At 38.8% G+C, this 16,102-nt stretch overlaps 1 protein-coding gene across 2 annotated transcripts in view; it reads right to left on the bottom strand.

Annotated features, from left to right (window-relative positions):
• Window positions 1–16,102, bottom strand: part of GK5 (glycerol kinase 5) — a 41,816-nt gene that overhangs the window by 5,652 nt on the left and 20,062 nt on the right. Inside the window, exons 5-14 of one of the 2 annotated variants that reach the window (XM_089509116.1) lie at window positions 14,676–14,807; window positions 13,691–13,766; window positions 12,746–12,807; window positions 12,586–12,659; window positions 12,303–12,363; window positions 9,691–9,817; window positions 8,199–8,303; window positions 6,514–6,608; window positions 6,094–6,197; window positions 3,372–3,431 (exon numbers count right to left, since the gene is read on the bottom strand). In XM_089509116.1, the coding sequence (XP_089365242.1) occupies window positions 3,372–3,431; window positions 6,094–6,197; window positions 6,514–6,608; window positions 8,199–8,303; window positions 9,691–9,817; window positions 12,303–12,363; window positions 12,586–12,659; window positions 12,746–12,807; window positions 13,691–13,766; window positions 14,676–14,807 (896 nt within the window). The remainder of the gene's footprint in view (window positions 1–3,371; window positions 3,432–6,093; window positions 6,198–6,513; window positions 6,609–8,198; window positions 8,304–9,690; window positions 9,818–12,302; window positions 12,364–12,585; window positions 12,660–12,745; window positions 12,808–13,690; window positions 13,767–14,675; window positions 14,808–16,102) is intronic. The other variant, XM_089509117.1, reaches the window with a different exon arrangement.

Raw genomic sequence — 16,102 nt, 5'->3', positions numbered from 1 at the left:
AAATACACCCTTCCCACCACACAACTCTCTTTATACCACCTACATACATTTTCATTGTATATTTTAGCCTCTTTGATATAAATTGACAACCTTACGTTGTTAAGAAGAATCCAAAGGCTGTACAGTAATTCCAGCATACATATTAGAATTATGCTGAGGGCTGCCTCTTGGAAGCTATTCATGTTAACAAGGTAGTACATTGGTGGTTCTTGGTACTAACTTACACAATCAACTTGCATCTTAATGATACAATTTCTTGTCTATCAGATGCGGACTTCACTGTCTGAGATACAAAATCATTATCACCTTATTTCACCCTTCCATTCTTCTTTCGTATACATTAGGGATGGACAACTGTCTAGGATTGGGAGGCCACATTTTGTCCCCTCTCCCTGAGGACCATGAAGCACCAAACCCCTGACACACACATACACAATTCTGAAAAAAGATGCCCCAAATGCCTCTGAAAACCATGATGATGACTTTACCACCTTTTGGGATCAGAAGTGACCCAGAAGCCATTCTAGACCAGAATTATGAACTATTAAAATTTGTTGGGCCATTGCTGAATTGGGCTTCTCAGCATGCTAAGTGATCATAACTGGCTATTAAGATGTTCATTTGGAAGCCACAAGTTGCTTAGGTTTTGTCAACTTCAAGCCTACTACAGCACATCTGTCTGTTACTCTAAAAAATTGTACAAACTTTTTGTTGTTTTTCCTGGATAATTACTCCCACATTTGGTGTTTATTTACCCATATGGCCTCAAGAGGTTTTTAATTAAATGAAAATTAAAGTCTCTGTAGTTGATGAAGATTTTAGAACACTGTATGGATAATGTAATACAAGAACATTATTATTTCACAAAGAAGGAGACATTACTCATTTTCTTTTAGAATTATCATTATATTCAAACCTAGTAAATTGTTCTTAGTCCTCTTATTGTAGCTGTAGGAAATATAGGAAATAACATTCTTCCACACAAATTTTTTTTATTGTCAGGAACAGATTACTATATAACATACTGGGCTGTTAAATATGTTAAAGTGATTTTAAAGAGAAGAAAAGGTAATGGTATTTAAAGAGCTCTAGAAACCTAAGCTATTTAAATAAGCAATTTTTGAAGCATTTTAGTACAATCAATTTCTTTTTCAATTACTACTACTAATTTTCCCCATGTCTGAGGGCCCTTTCACACCACACAATTAGAGTGCTATGATTCCACTTTAACTGTCATAGTTTCATCCTATGGAATCCTGGGACTTGAAATTTAGGAATGGGCATTTGGAATTTTCAGTCAGGGATCTCCTCTGGTGAGTAAACTACGAACCCCAAAATTCCATAGGATGCAGCCATGGCAGTTGAAGTGAAATCACTGTCAAGGAAATGCAACATGGGACATGCAGTTATAGAAATAAAATATGTATGTGAGAGTCAGAATGACTAAGCATGAACAATTAAGAAATCACACAGGTGTAAAGGATGATATAATTTAGAAGTCTTGGGAGCCAAGGACAAAATGAAGGAATGTACATTGGTAACACCTGAGACTTGTTACATGTACAAGGTGATCAGATGATGTTCATGGGTTGGACTTGAGTATGGGATGAACAAAAGTCAACCAATCTTTGTGAATGTACACACCCACTGGGTGGTAATTGTCTAGTGCGTGGTAACAAACATTTGCTATAATAATTGCCAGTTTTGCTAATGTAACTTGTGGGTAGTTGAGGAGTATTGGTAGAGTGTAGAGATATTGTGGATTGTTGGGCATATAGAGATAGTAACTGTATATAATAGAATAAAGTAGATCTTTTATCTAAGACTACTGAGTTGTGTTGGTGTCTTGAGTGAAGATACAAGAACCAGCAGAATCCTGATGGTGCTTGGAGACATCTGAAGAAGAACAGTGAGAAGGCTTGGAGAAGATTGTCAGGGTCTTCAGCCTATTCTCAGAAAACTCTGCTGCTTTGGGAGAAAGCAAAAACCACTGACCAAAGCTGGTCAGCTCAGCTTCATTAACAAGGTGGTGAGTTACAGCCTGAGGTGTAGAGCAACAACTCCCATCATCCCTGACAATCACAGTGGTATAATTGTGTAATATAAAGATTCCTGAGATTCCACACCAAGGATGTATAGTGTAAATCTCTACAATCAGTCCTGAAATATCAGACTTTCAGATGAGGATGCTGAGATACCAATCTTTATTAGCAGAGGTCTAAGAAGTGGAAACACCACCTTCTCCTAGGTAAGGCTAAACTGCCAGCTGCAACCAATCCTGGATATAAAAGCCCTACTTATAGTGATGTATGTTCTTATTATCTCCAGTACTAAATAAACTGCATACAAGGATGCCTTTCAACACCGTCTGGAAACTTCAGTTAGATAAAGAATGTGGCTACTTACTTAACTATCATTTGTGTTATAATACAGAGAAGAGCATCATGTTTTGCATCAATTTAAGCTTAACATTATGTTCAGGACTTTCATTCTAGGTAGAAGCATGTAGTTCCCCATGTGGTGCAGTGGGTGCCAATCTACTGGGTGACCTTAAATAAGTTACACATTCAGAAAACCCTCTGATAGGTTTCCCTTAAGGGTCACCATAAGTTGAAAATGACTTGAAGACACAGAAGAAACAGCAGCATTTGATTGCAGAAATTATATCCAGTCAGGGGTGGGCATGTAATCCCCAAAACTGCTTTTGTGCCCTGATCCTAATTCCCCTGATCTGCCCTTTCTCTGCAAAAGAAAATGTGTTTGGTCTCTCCTGCAGTTTTCCAGGAATGTCGCTATGTCTTTTAAATAGGTTCTGTACCTGCATGTGTGAGCATACTCTCTCTCTCTCTCTCTCTCTCTCACACACACACACACACTTAACGTAAAAGCATTCATTGTTCAAAAACAGAATGGACTTTTAGCCATCACAGGTCTTTCCCTATTTGGAGGTGCATATTTAGCAGTCTGTGAAGCCCCCAGAAAATCCAAAGAGCAGAAAATGTGCATTAGGATCTGCCAAAGTTGCCCACCTTTGCATTAAGAGGCAATTTAAAGGCTATTACATAATTTGTCTTCACAAAAGGACTGCCAAGCTAAAAGTGTTCTTGACTTCGAAAAGGCTAGAAATGAGTGATTTGCCAAAGTGCTACAGAAATCACTAAGTTGTTAATAGCTTTGAAGGTAATAACAGAGACAAATAGGAAGCTTTACTATCTATTCTGAAGCTTGAATCAATAGGTTTGCACCAAATAAAGAAGAGCTTCCTGTGAATGGCTTTTAAACCAAACTCTTGGAAATTAGACTCATATTTATTAAAAAAAATTCACTTAAGATATACAAATATTGACATTTTGGATACAGCATGAACATACCGAATGGATGTAGGTAGTATGCTCACATCTCTTGTGATGGTGTCATAGAGCTGTTTGTTCCTTTAAAAAAAAGCAGAAATGTAAACATGTACACAAAAGTTACCGTAACTTTTGAAGTGCAGTATGCTGTGAGTGAAAAACTATTCAATGAAGACAAGATAGATAATTAAGGGTAAAAATAAGATAATGGTAAAGTGACATATATAAGACATTCAAGTAAAACTAGCAAAAGTAAAGCATGGTTAAAACATACAAAAATTAGTATAATCCAAAACCTTTTGAAATAGGAAAGTTTTGTATCACCGTAAAAAATTACACAGCAATGAGGAGCTCCCAGGATCAATATGCAAAACCCAAACACTGTACCAGTGGCAGCCCTGTTCTGTCCAACATGATTTTAATCCGATGAGCTGGGGGGTATACTGAAGTTGTTTGGTTTCCAAATTATTATTAGTGCATAGATTGTCTTATAAGGCAAAAGACAGAGGTCATAATCAAGATTAGTATACTACCTCCTAAGTTAAAAAAAGTAGGAATGTCAGTAAGTGTAAGGAAGCCCACATTCAACCCTTCAAATAATAACACACTGAACTATTTCAAGGAGCCCTGGTGCAGCAGTAGTTAAATACTGGTACTGCAGCCACAATATTGAAAGTTTGATCCTAGAGGAGGGCTCCAAGGTCCATCTAGCCTTCCATCCTTTTGCAGGTCGGTAAAATGAGTAATCAGCTTGTTGCAGGGAACTGGATTACACATTGTAAACTGCTTAGGGCAGGGGTAGGCAACTTTTTTGAGCCGGGGGCCAGGTTGCTGTCCCTCAGACAACTGGGGGGCCGAAGCCGGGGGTGGAGCTTCCACCCTCCGGGGACGGAGCCGCATGCCAGGGGTGGACCTTCCAACCCCCAGGGGCGGAGCCACATCCTGGGGGTGGAACTTCCACCCTCCAGGGGCGGAGCCGCATGCCGGGGTGGAGCTTCCACCCTCCAGGGGTGGAGCCACATGCCAGGAGTGGAGCTTCCACTGAAGCATCATCATCATCATCATCACCACTACTATCATTGTTACAGCAGACCTTTCAGCAATAAATGTCCCAAAAATACACAGAAATGCACTTTGGAAAGTCACACTCCTCCTCTTCCTCTTTCTCATCCTCCTCCTCCTCCTCTTTCTCATTGAGAGGGAATTTTGCAGAAAGTACACCAAGGGCAAGTAAATAATAATAATCATAATAATATTAAAGATACAGGCATGGAAATTGCTAAAATGCAATTCAAAATTAAAGGCAGCAAGCATGCACTGGCTCAACCCAGAAAGCCACAAGTAGTTGGTGTAGCTTTAGCTAACCCCCTCATCCAATGAACCAACCTCTTGCCTGGCTGTGGCTGCAGCTCTGGCTCCCTGGCTCCCTTTCTCCCTCACTCTACACTCCTTCTGCCTCCTCCTCCTCCTTTCCCTGCTCTTAGGGAGGAGGAGGAGGAGGGCAGAGGGCGAAGTGGAGCCTGCTGCAGGCCTGCTGCAGCCCCTGGAGCCCTGTTGGAGTGCTCCAGGGGCTGCACCGGGCCTCCTAGATGGGCGCCGCCATTTTGTTTTTCAAAATGGCGACGGAGTCTCGCGTGACCTTTGCCATCCTGAGATCACGTGAGACTTCGGCCGCCATTTTGAAAAACAAAATGGCGCCCGGAGCGGCGGAAAAACGGGGCGATCGGCGGCAATCGGCGGCAGGACTGCGCAGGGGCCGCTGGGAAGGCCTTGGCGGGCCGGATCCGGCCCGCAGGCCGTAGGTTGCCTACCCCTGGCTTAGGGAGTGCCAGTTCACTGATAAACAGTATAGAAATGTACTTGCTATTGCGATATTTGCCACAATGTTAAAATTTTTAGAAACAATAATTTCCCTGTCCATGGATATACTATGTCCATAGTTAAACTACTCTAGAATGGAAATTCTAGCTGTTCAACTGGAATTTAGAAATTAAACAGTAAATGATATAGCACCTATTTTCGGAGAAATTTTATGAGCTATTTTGAAGGAAGAAGAATGCTCAAGAAAGAAATAAGTTAGAAACAGAAGATAAATTGAGAATTTACAATGGATCCTAGACAAAAATGGAAGAAGTTAGGCTAGTGCCATAACTGTCCTTCTAGTAAAAGAACAGCTGTTTCCATTTTGAGAGACTGAAGTCCAACATGAACATGATTTGAGGAGCAACCACTCCTCCAAAGAATTTCAAGATATATATGAAGCTAGGAGAAGAAGGAATTTGTAAAAATCACTTTTCCTTGCTCTCCTCCAACTAGAATATCTTAGGAACACAGTTCTACTTACAGACACTCTAGATTCAATCTGCTGTCTCCGCCTGTAAGATTCTAAATGCAAGTAGCATCTCAAAAGAGAAGTGCAATTTCTACAAGGTTTACATTAAAATATTCATTTACGGAGAGGAGGCAACAGGGATTGTAGTGGATGACTACAGACAGAACAAAGCACAGTGAAGAAATGGTGATAAGCAAACAGGAAGTAAGATTATGTAATTTCTAGAATATTTTCCATTGTGAGTAATGTTTTAATCTGATGCTATATATGTGGCTGTCCATACTATCTGGATTTGAAGGTTTTTTCTTTGTTTTCCAGTGCAATTCAAACATTTAGCAGAAACTAGTATAGGGCACATTGAGCCTGGTCTAATTTTTTTAGCATGTTTGTAAACTCTGAACAATATAGTACCTGAAAGCTATAGATTCCAGCATAGCTCGAACAAGATGTTTTCTGGTGGTGGAAGCTGTGATCCCCATAAAAGAAGTACATGCATAAGGGTCATTCACTGGAATCTAAAACAAAAAATAATGAAATAAGATGCAAGAATATGTTCTGCTGGCAGATGTTTAAGAATGGACTGAAATTTTAAGGAAAAAATAACTTACAGATGATAATAACAGGCAGCATAGTAAGAAGAAGAAAATTAAGACAGCAATAAGCATCATATAGACATTGTCTTAAATATCATTATTCAACATATAAACCATTTTAACTCTCTACTGATGGGAAAGATATTGAATGACATATGTATTTTATGTTACATGATCACATTTAGGGGCAAAAAGACAGCTGCCATCTCAGTAAATATAGATAGTACAGTACTTTTACCTGCAATCCACTAAAAGAGGGGACAAAACAAACTCCTCCTGAATTTACAAGGCTGTGGGCCATTTTTGACGTCTCATCAGCACTGGCAAAAAGATCTGTGAAAGAACAAGATATAGTTTAACCCACCACCGTTTTCCAAACATTTTCAGGTTTTCCCTACAGTAAAATCAAAAGCTTACTGAAAGAATAAACAAATAGTCCTTATGAACTCCTGGACTAACAAGAGTCCTTCTCACAACTCTCAGTTCAGCTATTAGTGTCCGAGCATCCTGACAGTTCTATTATTATTATTATTATTAACCTTTATTTATGAAGCGCTGTAAATTTACACAGCGCTGTACATACAATCTTTTAGTTAGACGATTCCCTGCCCTTGGGCTTACAATCTAAAAAGACAAGACACAGAAGGAGAAGGGAGTGGTGGAGGGAAAGGGTAAGAGGTCCAGCAGTTCCTCTCTGCCTCCGAGGCCTGGACCAAGGCAGATGGACTGGCGGGAGGGCGAGGCTTCATAATGAATGGTTAATCATTTTCCAGGGAAAATACATACTCTCAAGTAGGATAAAACATATACAGTACATAGCAATACAGGAAATGGTTCAATAAACAGGCAATAAATGGTACTAGTTCCAGGTTGGGGCGGGGGGGCGGGGAGCATGGTCAGATAGGACTGGGTTTGCAGGGGGCTCTTCTTTTCACCATCACTATTTACTTGTTTTCCTCTTCTGGGCAAAATGGATAGAACTATCCAGAAGAAACATGCAAGGTAAACAGAAGATGCTCTTACCCCTACATGCATACTCAGAGAGGACAAGGGGACAGCCAGCAACAGCCAAGAGGCAGAGCAGTAGGGACAATGAATTCCTCCTTGTGGACACTTTGGAGAACTAGGAAGGAAGAGTGTGTGAGCTCCCAACTAGGGACATTCACATCACTGTAAAGTATTATTTAAATCAACCTTACCAACCTGTTGCCCTCCATATGTTTGGAATAGTTGTTGAGTACCTTCAAGTCGTTTCTGACTTATGCAGACCCAAAGGGAAATTATCATCAGGTTTTCTTGGCAAGATTTGTTCAGAAGGAATTTGCCTTTCCCCTTCTCTGAGACTGAGAGAGTTTGCCCAAGGCCACCCCAGTGGGTTTCTATGGTCAAGTGGATATTTGAAACCTGTTCTTCAGACTCACAGTCCAGTGCTCAAACTACTACACCATGCTAACTCTGACAAGGAGAAAAAGTGTTTGGATTATAGCTCCCATAATCCTTAATAATCCAATGCTCACACTGGTTGGGAATAACTGGGGTCTGAATTCAAAATACATGGAAAGAAAAGAAAAAAACTCTAGGTTGGATCCAATCATAATCCTACTTGGAGAACACAGACTAAAATAAATTGATTCCAGTTTGTTTCTTCTCAGTGTGACCAGATCAGGATTCAACCACATGTATGGAAGACATTGTCAATCTTTACTATACAATACCTTTCTCAACCTGGTCCCATCCAAATGTTTTGGGGTTATACTTTTGTGAGTGAAACAGGCACATATAGAGATTACTTTCCCAATGAGTAGGTAAAGGCCTCCAAATGATTTTCCATGTGCCAGACAGTCCATGGATTGGGTTAAGTCTGCAGCCCAAAGATTCCTTCTCTTAATTTAAAGACTTAACTATTTAATTCAGGCTACTCACCTAAACTCTGAGCCCATTTTATAGCATTCCCAGTATCAGAAGCATTGCCTTCAGCTAAGTAGGTCACCTCTTTCCCAATCTTCCAACCAACCAATGGATACAAGCCTTAAAGTAATAAGATATGTTTGTTTGTTTATTAGGAAATGTCATTACTCCTGGAAGGGCTTTTGATTCAGCAAAGGCCTCTAGGAATGAGAAGGAAGGCAATTTTCATCAGTTTTCCTTTGTTCCTGCAGCCTCTGAAATCAGCCCCAAATGGCTAGGTAAACGTCCAGAAAACTATGTGTTGTTGTGGGCTGGAGAGAAAAGGGAATTACCAAAAGTTTCCTTCCGTCTCTTCCATCATAAACAAAAGCTCCTGCTGGTTCAAGACCCTTGACAAATAGAAAGATTACCTTCTGAACTGTTGGAAAAAGCCCAATATTTTTATTCCAGGACTCCACCAAATAATTCAGTGTTGTTTACATAGTCCTCCCTCATTACACCACCACCCACATTCCTTGATGACATTTATAAACTTTCTAAATTTTTAAATAAAATGCTTTGTGAGAATAAATACCAAAACTATCTTATTCATTTATTCAATGTATACCTTGTTTTTCTCCCACCAAGGGACCCAAGGTGACTTACAAAATTAAAAAATAGGTTGAGTAAAATGGACATCATTAATGTTTTTTAAAAATTAAACAACAATACTATTGAAAATAGATGTTTAAAAACAGTTTAAAATACATTTAAAACACAATTAAAAACGAACAGGATAAAAACACATCACACCACTCTGAGCTCTATTCCGTATGAGTTACACACAGACAGAGTTGAGCATTCAAGGGGTTACATCCAAGCATGACACACACACACCTGGCACAGATACGGTAACCTTTCCAGTGGAGCAAACTGTTAGTTTCTGTAATGAAATAATCTGTCTAGTTCTCTTTAAGAGATGAATGTTAAAAACTGCTACCACTACAGTACCAAATGCCAATATCTAACATTATATTCCTGCACATACATACTAATAAGTAAATTATTTTAATTCAACAGGCTTCAGAAGTTTTGGCTATGAATGAGATTGTTCATAAGTCTATAAACTATCTATTTTAATACTGTAATAATTTAATTCCATTTTAAGGCACCACTTTTCTATGTTGTTAGTTGTACTGTTCTTTTAATATTGTGAGCTGCTCTGGGTCCCAGTTTTAGGAAAAGAGTGGGGTACAAATAAATATCATCATCATCATCATCATCATCATCACCACCACCTCCAAAATCTAGTAATTTATCTGACATTTCCATCCCGCATCTGCTGACTAACATAATTGACCCATTACCAGTCTGTAATTTGCTATGGAAGTAGATTGCAGGGCTGATCTTTACAATCATAACTATATGATTCTATCTGAAATATTTAAGTATGCTATTTTAAAAATCTCTGTAAACCTCCTTTTGTCCACAGTGATTCCTATTAACAAGAATTTCAGAATGGCTTTACCTTTTTTAGATGTATGAACTTTACTTCCAGTGTTTATATCCCAAAATGAACCAGTTCCCATGGTGACTTTAAGATCACCAATATCGAAACAACATTGGCCAAACATGGCTGCCTGTTGGTCTGCCACCTACAAAACAAAAACACAGGCAAGAAGTCAGTGTTAAAGCAAGTACCTGCTCCAGAGAACATTTAGCCTTTCTGAAGTACAAGATAACTGTTGCTTTAGAAAAATTAATAGATTATTGTTTAAAAGAGAGGAGAAAAAAACAGAATAGAAAACAATCCAAATTTCACATAGGGCTTGCATTCCGCCGCCCCCCAACACACTAGCTGGTTAAAATAACATTTCAGTACTGTCAAGGCCAGTATTACAATTTGGCCTCAGTGCCCTCCCACAATTCACTGCCATTGTTTGATTTCCCCTATGCTTATGTTTTTTCCTGGTCTAGCTCTCCAAGCAGCACTGTGGGGGTGGATTTGAATCTATCCATCCTTTATTTCTTACACTGCCCCCAAGTCTAATGTTGGTCTGGAGCCTTATAGGAAATAAAAAGAATGGCTAAACTCATCTGGCTAGCACCCCTAGCCAAGCAAACTGACCTGGACCCAATGACAAAAGAAGGAGTCCCCCAAAAGAGACTTTGCCCATGACTCCCTTAACCAGCCCAGAATATCATTAAATTGGTGCTGGTTTAGTGAACTCAGTGTGTAAGCCAGTGCTGTATATTTGAAGAGCACAAGGACACAACAAGAAATGTTAGGGTTTACTGTTACCATATATATTCGTTCATAAGTCAGAAAAAATTACAGAAACACTGATCCCAAAATCCTGAGTCAATTTATATATGGGTTAATACAGTAACTTCCCCAACCTGGCTGTTCCTTGAAGCGAAAGCTGGGCTGTGGAGGAGGAGGAGGCAGGGAAAGCACTAGCCCCTCAAGCCTCGTCCCCTGTCTGGCTGCCCCTCAGAGGATAGCCAGAGTGGAGAGGAGGAGGCAGGGCAAACCCTTGCTGCCCAAACCTCATCTCCAGCCTGGCTGCCCCTTGGGAGACAGCCGGGATGAAGATGAAGAGGGAGGGCAAGTGCTCGCTCCCAAAGCCTCACCCCCAGCCTGACTGCCCCTCGGAGGATAGCCAGGGGGAGGGTGAGGAGGCAGGGCCAGTGCTTGCCCCCAAGCCTTTTCCCCAGCCTGGCTGCCATTTGAAGGACAGCCAGTGTGGGGAGGAGGAGGCAAGGTAGGCTGTGGGGGGAAGGGGGGAGGAAGGGTGTTGAGACCCTATGTTTTACCCTTGACTTATCTACAGGTCATATCCAAATCCCTAATTTTGGCCCTAAAACCTATCCTCAACTTATACATGAGGTTAACCTATAGTCAAATATATATGATATATAGTTTCACTATGCATTCTTGAAAAAGCAGCTGGGAGACTGAGGAATGAGCCTCTCAACATAGCTAATTATTTCTTTTCTTAGGTTTACAATCAGACATTACACACCACTAAGAAAACTACTTCACTACAAAAGCTAGCCCAATCACATTGGCTTAACACTGTAAACGAAAAGGACTGTAAAGCCATTGTCATAAAGCCATTGTCTACATAGCTTTTACTTGCAAACATTTAATTTACAATGTCATAGGATACATAGGCTGTCCTTATCTTCCCTTTCAAACCAAGCAAAACTCTATACCAGGAGCAATTTATACATTGTACATCCCTTCAAATGTTAAACTGCAATTAAACAGCTTTTCTCAGCATGGGCTATGCTGGTTGAAGCTGATGGGACTTGCACTTCTATTTGAAGAACAGATGAAAACATCTTATAGGATATCTCGTACAATGATGTAAGCATTAACATGTAGAATGAAGTTCAGAATCAAAGTAATTTCAAGGGATCAAGTGTATTTTCAGTAAGATAAAAGTTTAATTTTTACAATACACGATCTCTGCATCATGCAGACCAGAGAAAACTCCTGGATCAGGGTTAATCCTCAGACCTGAAGCTCAAAACATCTAAAGAGGTAAAAATCCTCAGGAAAAACAAAGCATAGATAGGCCAATTTTGTACAGGTAATCAGCGATGTTGCTATTACACAGGAAGGAAAAAACCAGGAACTGTGTCTCTGACATGGTTATATAAGAAAGACTCCAAGTGGCATGATATACAGGTAGAAGAGGGATCTGGATTTGCTCATTGGTATCTCTAATGTGCAATCAGGGCTCTCAATAAGCACTCTCAAATCACAGTGCTTATGGGGAGAGATTGTGTTTACCAAAGCTATACAGTCAATAACCTGCTGCATAATTCATTAACTACATTTAGCTGTTAATAGCAAATCACTGAAACAGATGTGGTGACATTTTTGGTGGTTGTTGTGTGTCATCTGAGCTTGGTTTTAAACCCTCTCTTTTCATTCCCCAACACTTTGTCTTTCCAATTTGAGTATCCTAGCTTGACCCTCTGAAGGGCCTAGCCTGACCTGTCTTTTCAATCTGAGTAATAATCAATGTATTGTGTGTGAGTCTCTGTCTATTTTTCATTGCAAAACATATTCCTCTCACCAGTTGTTGTTTGCTAACTAAGCAAAAAGGAGAGGAGGGAATAACTTACCAAAGCTGTTATTTTAATAGGCACTCCAAATATTTCACCATCAACTGATCCGAAGTTATGACTTAAAATAAATATAAAGATTAAAAGTTAGCACTTTTAAGTCAGTGAATAAACTACATTTGAACTTCTTACATCAGTAGTGTGAAAAATGTGTCACTTCTCTTCTAAACAAAATTTGGCTGGGGTTTCTTTTACTACATGCTTCTATATAAATGCACAGATGCCTATGCCTTCATTTAGAAAACCACATGTACACACACACACTTATTCAATTGGCTCTTACCTTGTGTCTTCTACTGGTGGAAAAATTGATACTGGAATGGAAAGTAAATTGCTAAGGAATGTACTCCACTGGAGCTGAAACACATGCATATAAGAAACAACCTGTTAAAAGCAATACAATATAAACACCACAATAGCTTTCCAAAGAGAACTATTCATACCTTAAAAGGATCAAAAAATCCAGTGGAACTGGCATTTGAATATTCTGTAGCATACACAGAACCTGGGTATTGAAAAGAAACATATACAATTAGATGTAGAAGTTTTCCTATGGTTCAAAGGTAGGAATAAGACAGTGAGAAATACTTGAGAAAGATAAGAATAATACAGTGGGAAACCTAAAGGCTAAAGGCAGGGAGAGAATAAGCTTTCAGAATGTCAGCAAAAGAGAACGTGGGGAAGACAACATGAAACTCATGCAGTTAAGGTAAATGCTTCATACTCAAAGGGGAAAAGTTCAAAGAAATATTCTCATAAGCTTCTAAGAACAAACCCCCAAGGGACTTGTCTAATATGTCGCCAGCTATTCTGTTAATTATGAAAAACTTTAGTTCCCTGTCAGGCCGCATCAAGCATGGGGAAGCTGCAGCAACTCCATATAAAAATATCAAGTGAAGCCGATAATAAGTGAAGATATCAACCAGCATCCTTTATGGGTGGCATATATGGATGACATCTATGCTACTGACTTCCCTGTAGCAGACCCATACACAAAGCTAGAAGCTCATCCGGCTTTTGGTGCCCAATCAAGATTAAAGCAGAGATCAGAGATCTCTGGCCTCTCCTGCAGGGTCCGAGAAGTCACTCTGCCAAAGCCCAATAAGGTGCCTTAATCAACCTCCAGTTCCAAAGGGGAAGATTATTAATGGAATAATGGAAGAAGTAGATCATGGAAACAATTTTTCCTGCCATCCTCCCTCTGACACCCACTGAAAGCACTTTCCAGAGGACCAAGAGGCAACATGGACTGTATTACAGAAGCCAACTCCTAAAATTAAGATGAACCATATGAGTGGGATACATCTGTGCAGCCTTTGAATCCAACTATATTTATATATCTGTACACATAGTATAGTAATTGTTTTTCTGTTTAATCACCTTCTCACCTTTGGTGAGTTTATATAGCAGCCATGTATCAACTGTTCCAAAGCAGCAATTATCCTCCTTAATAGCTTGTTCTACCTAAAGACAAATACACAGAGACTATGTCTCATTGCAAGAGGACAACAGTAAAAATAATAACAATGCAAGCTTCATATAACATTACTTCATAATAACAGCTAAAATAGGAAGTTCTTGATGTACCCCTTCAGGATACGTACAGCTCCCAAGTGAGACCGCTCAGAAGTATCGCCATTGAAATACAACCTATTCTGGAAAATAATGCTGCCCTCTCAAGGGCTTTTGCTTGCAGGCCTTTACTTGCCTACAAACAGCCTCCCAATTTCAGTTACTTACTTACAGAAGGGCACAAACAACAGATGGGGAGATGGGTACAAGACCTTGCCATAAACCAAGATGCCAACTATGCCCACACATCTATTCAGGAAATGTCATCACAGGACCTAATGACATCACGCACAATATTGGAGGGACTAATTGAATTAATTTTTCTGGGAAGGAAGTTCAAGAGCCAAAATTTTTAGAGTTCTGACTGGCTGAATCTCTTTTTCAAAGAAAAATAAGCCTGAAAATAACTAATTGCAAATAACAGTTACATGTAATTCAGTACAAGATAAAAGTATAGAGCCTCAAATTCACCTGAATATGCTAGAAAATATATTTTGTTCATGTAAAATTATAACAAGATCAAACAATTAAGCCAAGATCTGAATACTAATAACATAACTGGTTGCCATATTTCATAATGAAAAATGTACTCTAAAATCCATGTCATTTAAGCAAGATGCACTTTACTCTTATGCTAATTGTATCAAGAGGATTCTTTGACAGAATAAAGAATAAGCATATGCAAAGCTCAACAGAGATTTAGTTAGTTAGTTAATATCCCTCCGTCCCCCTGGCAGGGAATACAAGGTGGTACACAACAAATTAAAACAAAGTACAAATTAAAAAGATACTATGTCTTACCTCAGCTATATGTTGTAAAACCCAAGCCAGTCTTAAAGAGATGTGCTGTGTTGTAAAAGATAAACAACTTGCTAACAAAAAAAGACTGCTCCGTGTGAAAAAGTGCAGCAGTGAAGAAATGCCATGAACCGTCTGTTCCAAAAGAAAGAAAACAAAAGGTTAGCTGTATAAATATTTGGACTACTCTCCTACAGGACTTCAGTTTAAAAAAACAAGATAACCATACATACAACTTAAATGAACACAAAAATTCAAGTGATGGAAAATGTACACTAAGATTTCAACAGAGTCTGGTTAAAGAAAAGCATTTACTTTTATGGAATGCCTGCAAAGATAGACAAAAAATGCATACAAAACAATTTTCAAGAAATCAGCAGGCAATGTGGGTCACCAAAGTCATTATTTGCCACACCAGGCTGAAAAATGTTTTGACTATTCAAAAAAATGATTGGCAGCTATTTCCACAAGCAAAATTGGTTGGAAATTTCTTAGTTAAGAAAAAGGAACTTTCAACACCTGGTTTCAGGCCTCATCTACAAATACAGATGGAAAGAAAATTAGAGAATAGCAAATTATTATTATAGATTTTCCAGTATTGATTTGGTCCCAAGCCACTTGTTTTAAGAAGCAACAGAGGTGTGTGATTAAGTGGGCAAAATTTTTTTGAATATAATATTCAAAGAATCATAAAGTTGGAAGAGACCTCAAGGGCCATCCAGCCTCTATTTAAAAAGCTCCAAAGAAGGAAAATCTACCACACTCCAAAAATTTAACTGAAGATTTGGGGGAAAATATGGTTTTGAAATTTACATTATTGTATAATTTGAAAGATAATCTTCATAAAATGTTTAGATGGTACTTGATGCCAGAAATTAACCAAGATGTAGGAGTTAAAAGGGGTTAAATATAAATGCTGGAATATAATGAACAAATTGGGCCATACTGTCATATATGGTGAATGTGCAACAAGGCAAAAAAGTACTGAAAACAGATCCATTGCAAGATGAAAAGGTACTTAAGAAAAAAATGTGTCTCTAGCTAGAACTTTTTTTGTTATTATTATTATTAAAAATATTAAATAAAAGTAAGATGTTAAGAACATATGGAAATTGCTACAGTATTGATCACAGCAGTGGGAATATTATAGCAACAAATGTGGAAGAGTACAGCTATGTCATCAGTAGAGGACTAGATTGTAATAGTGAAGATATTTGTATTTGCTGAGATGAACCAATTACAGTTGGCCCTTCTTATACATGGATTTTTTATACACAGATTCAAGTATCCATGTTTTGAAAATGTTCAAAAAAAGTATAAGTTTCAAATATCAAACCTTGCTTTTCAGTTTTTTATAAGGGACACCATTTTGCTATATTATTATATTTAATGGGACTTGAGCATACACGGATTTTGTTATACACTGGGGA

Source organism: Sceloporus occidentalis, unplaced genomic scaffold (genome assembly GCF_023333645.1).
Source record: "Sceloporus occidentalis isolate IW3139 unplaced genomic scaffold, rSceOcc1.0.p SCAF_2, whole genome shotgun sequence".
In the NCBI taxonomy this organism is placed as follows: domain Eukaryota; kingdom Metazoa; phylum Chordata; class Lepidosauria; order Squamata; family Phrynosomatidae; genus Sceloporus; species Sceloporus occidentalis.
The sequence above is the reverse complement of the archived record's forward strand: the minus strand, read 5'-3'. Positions and strand labels throughout refer to the sequence as shown.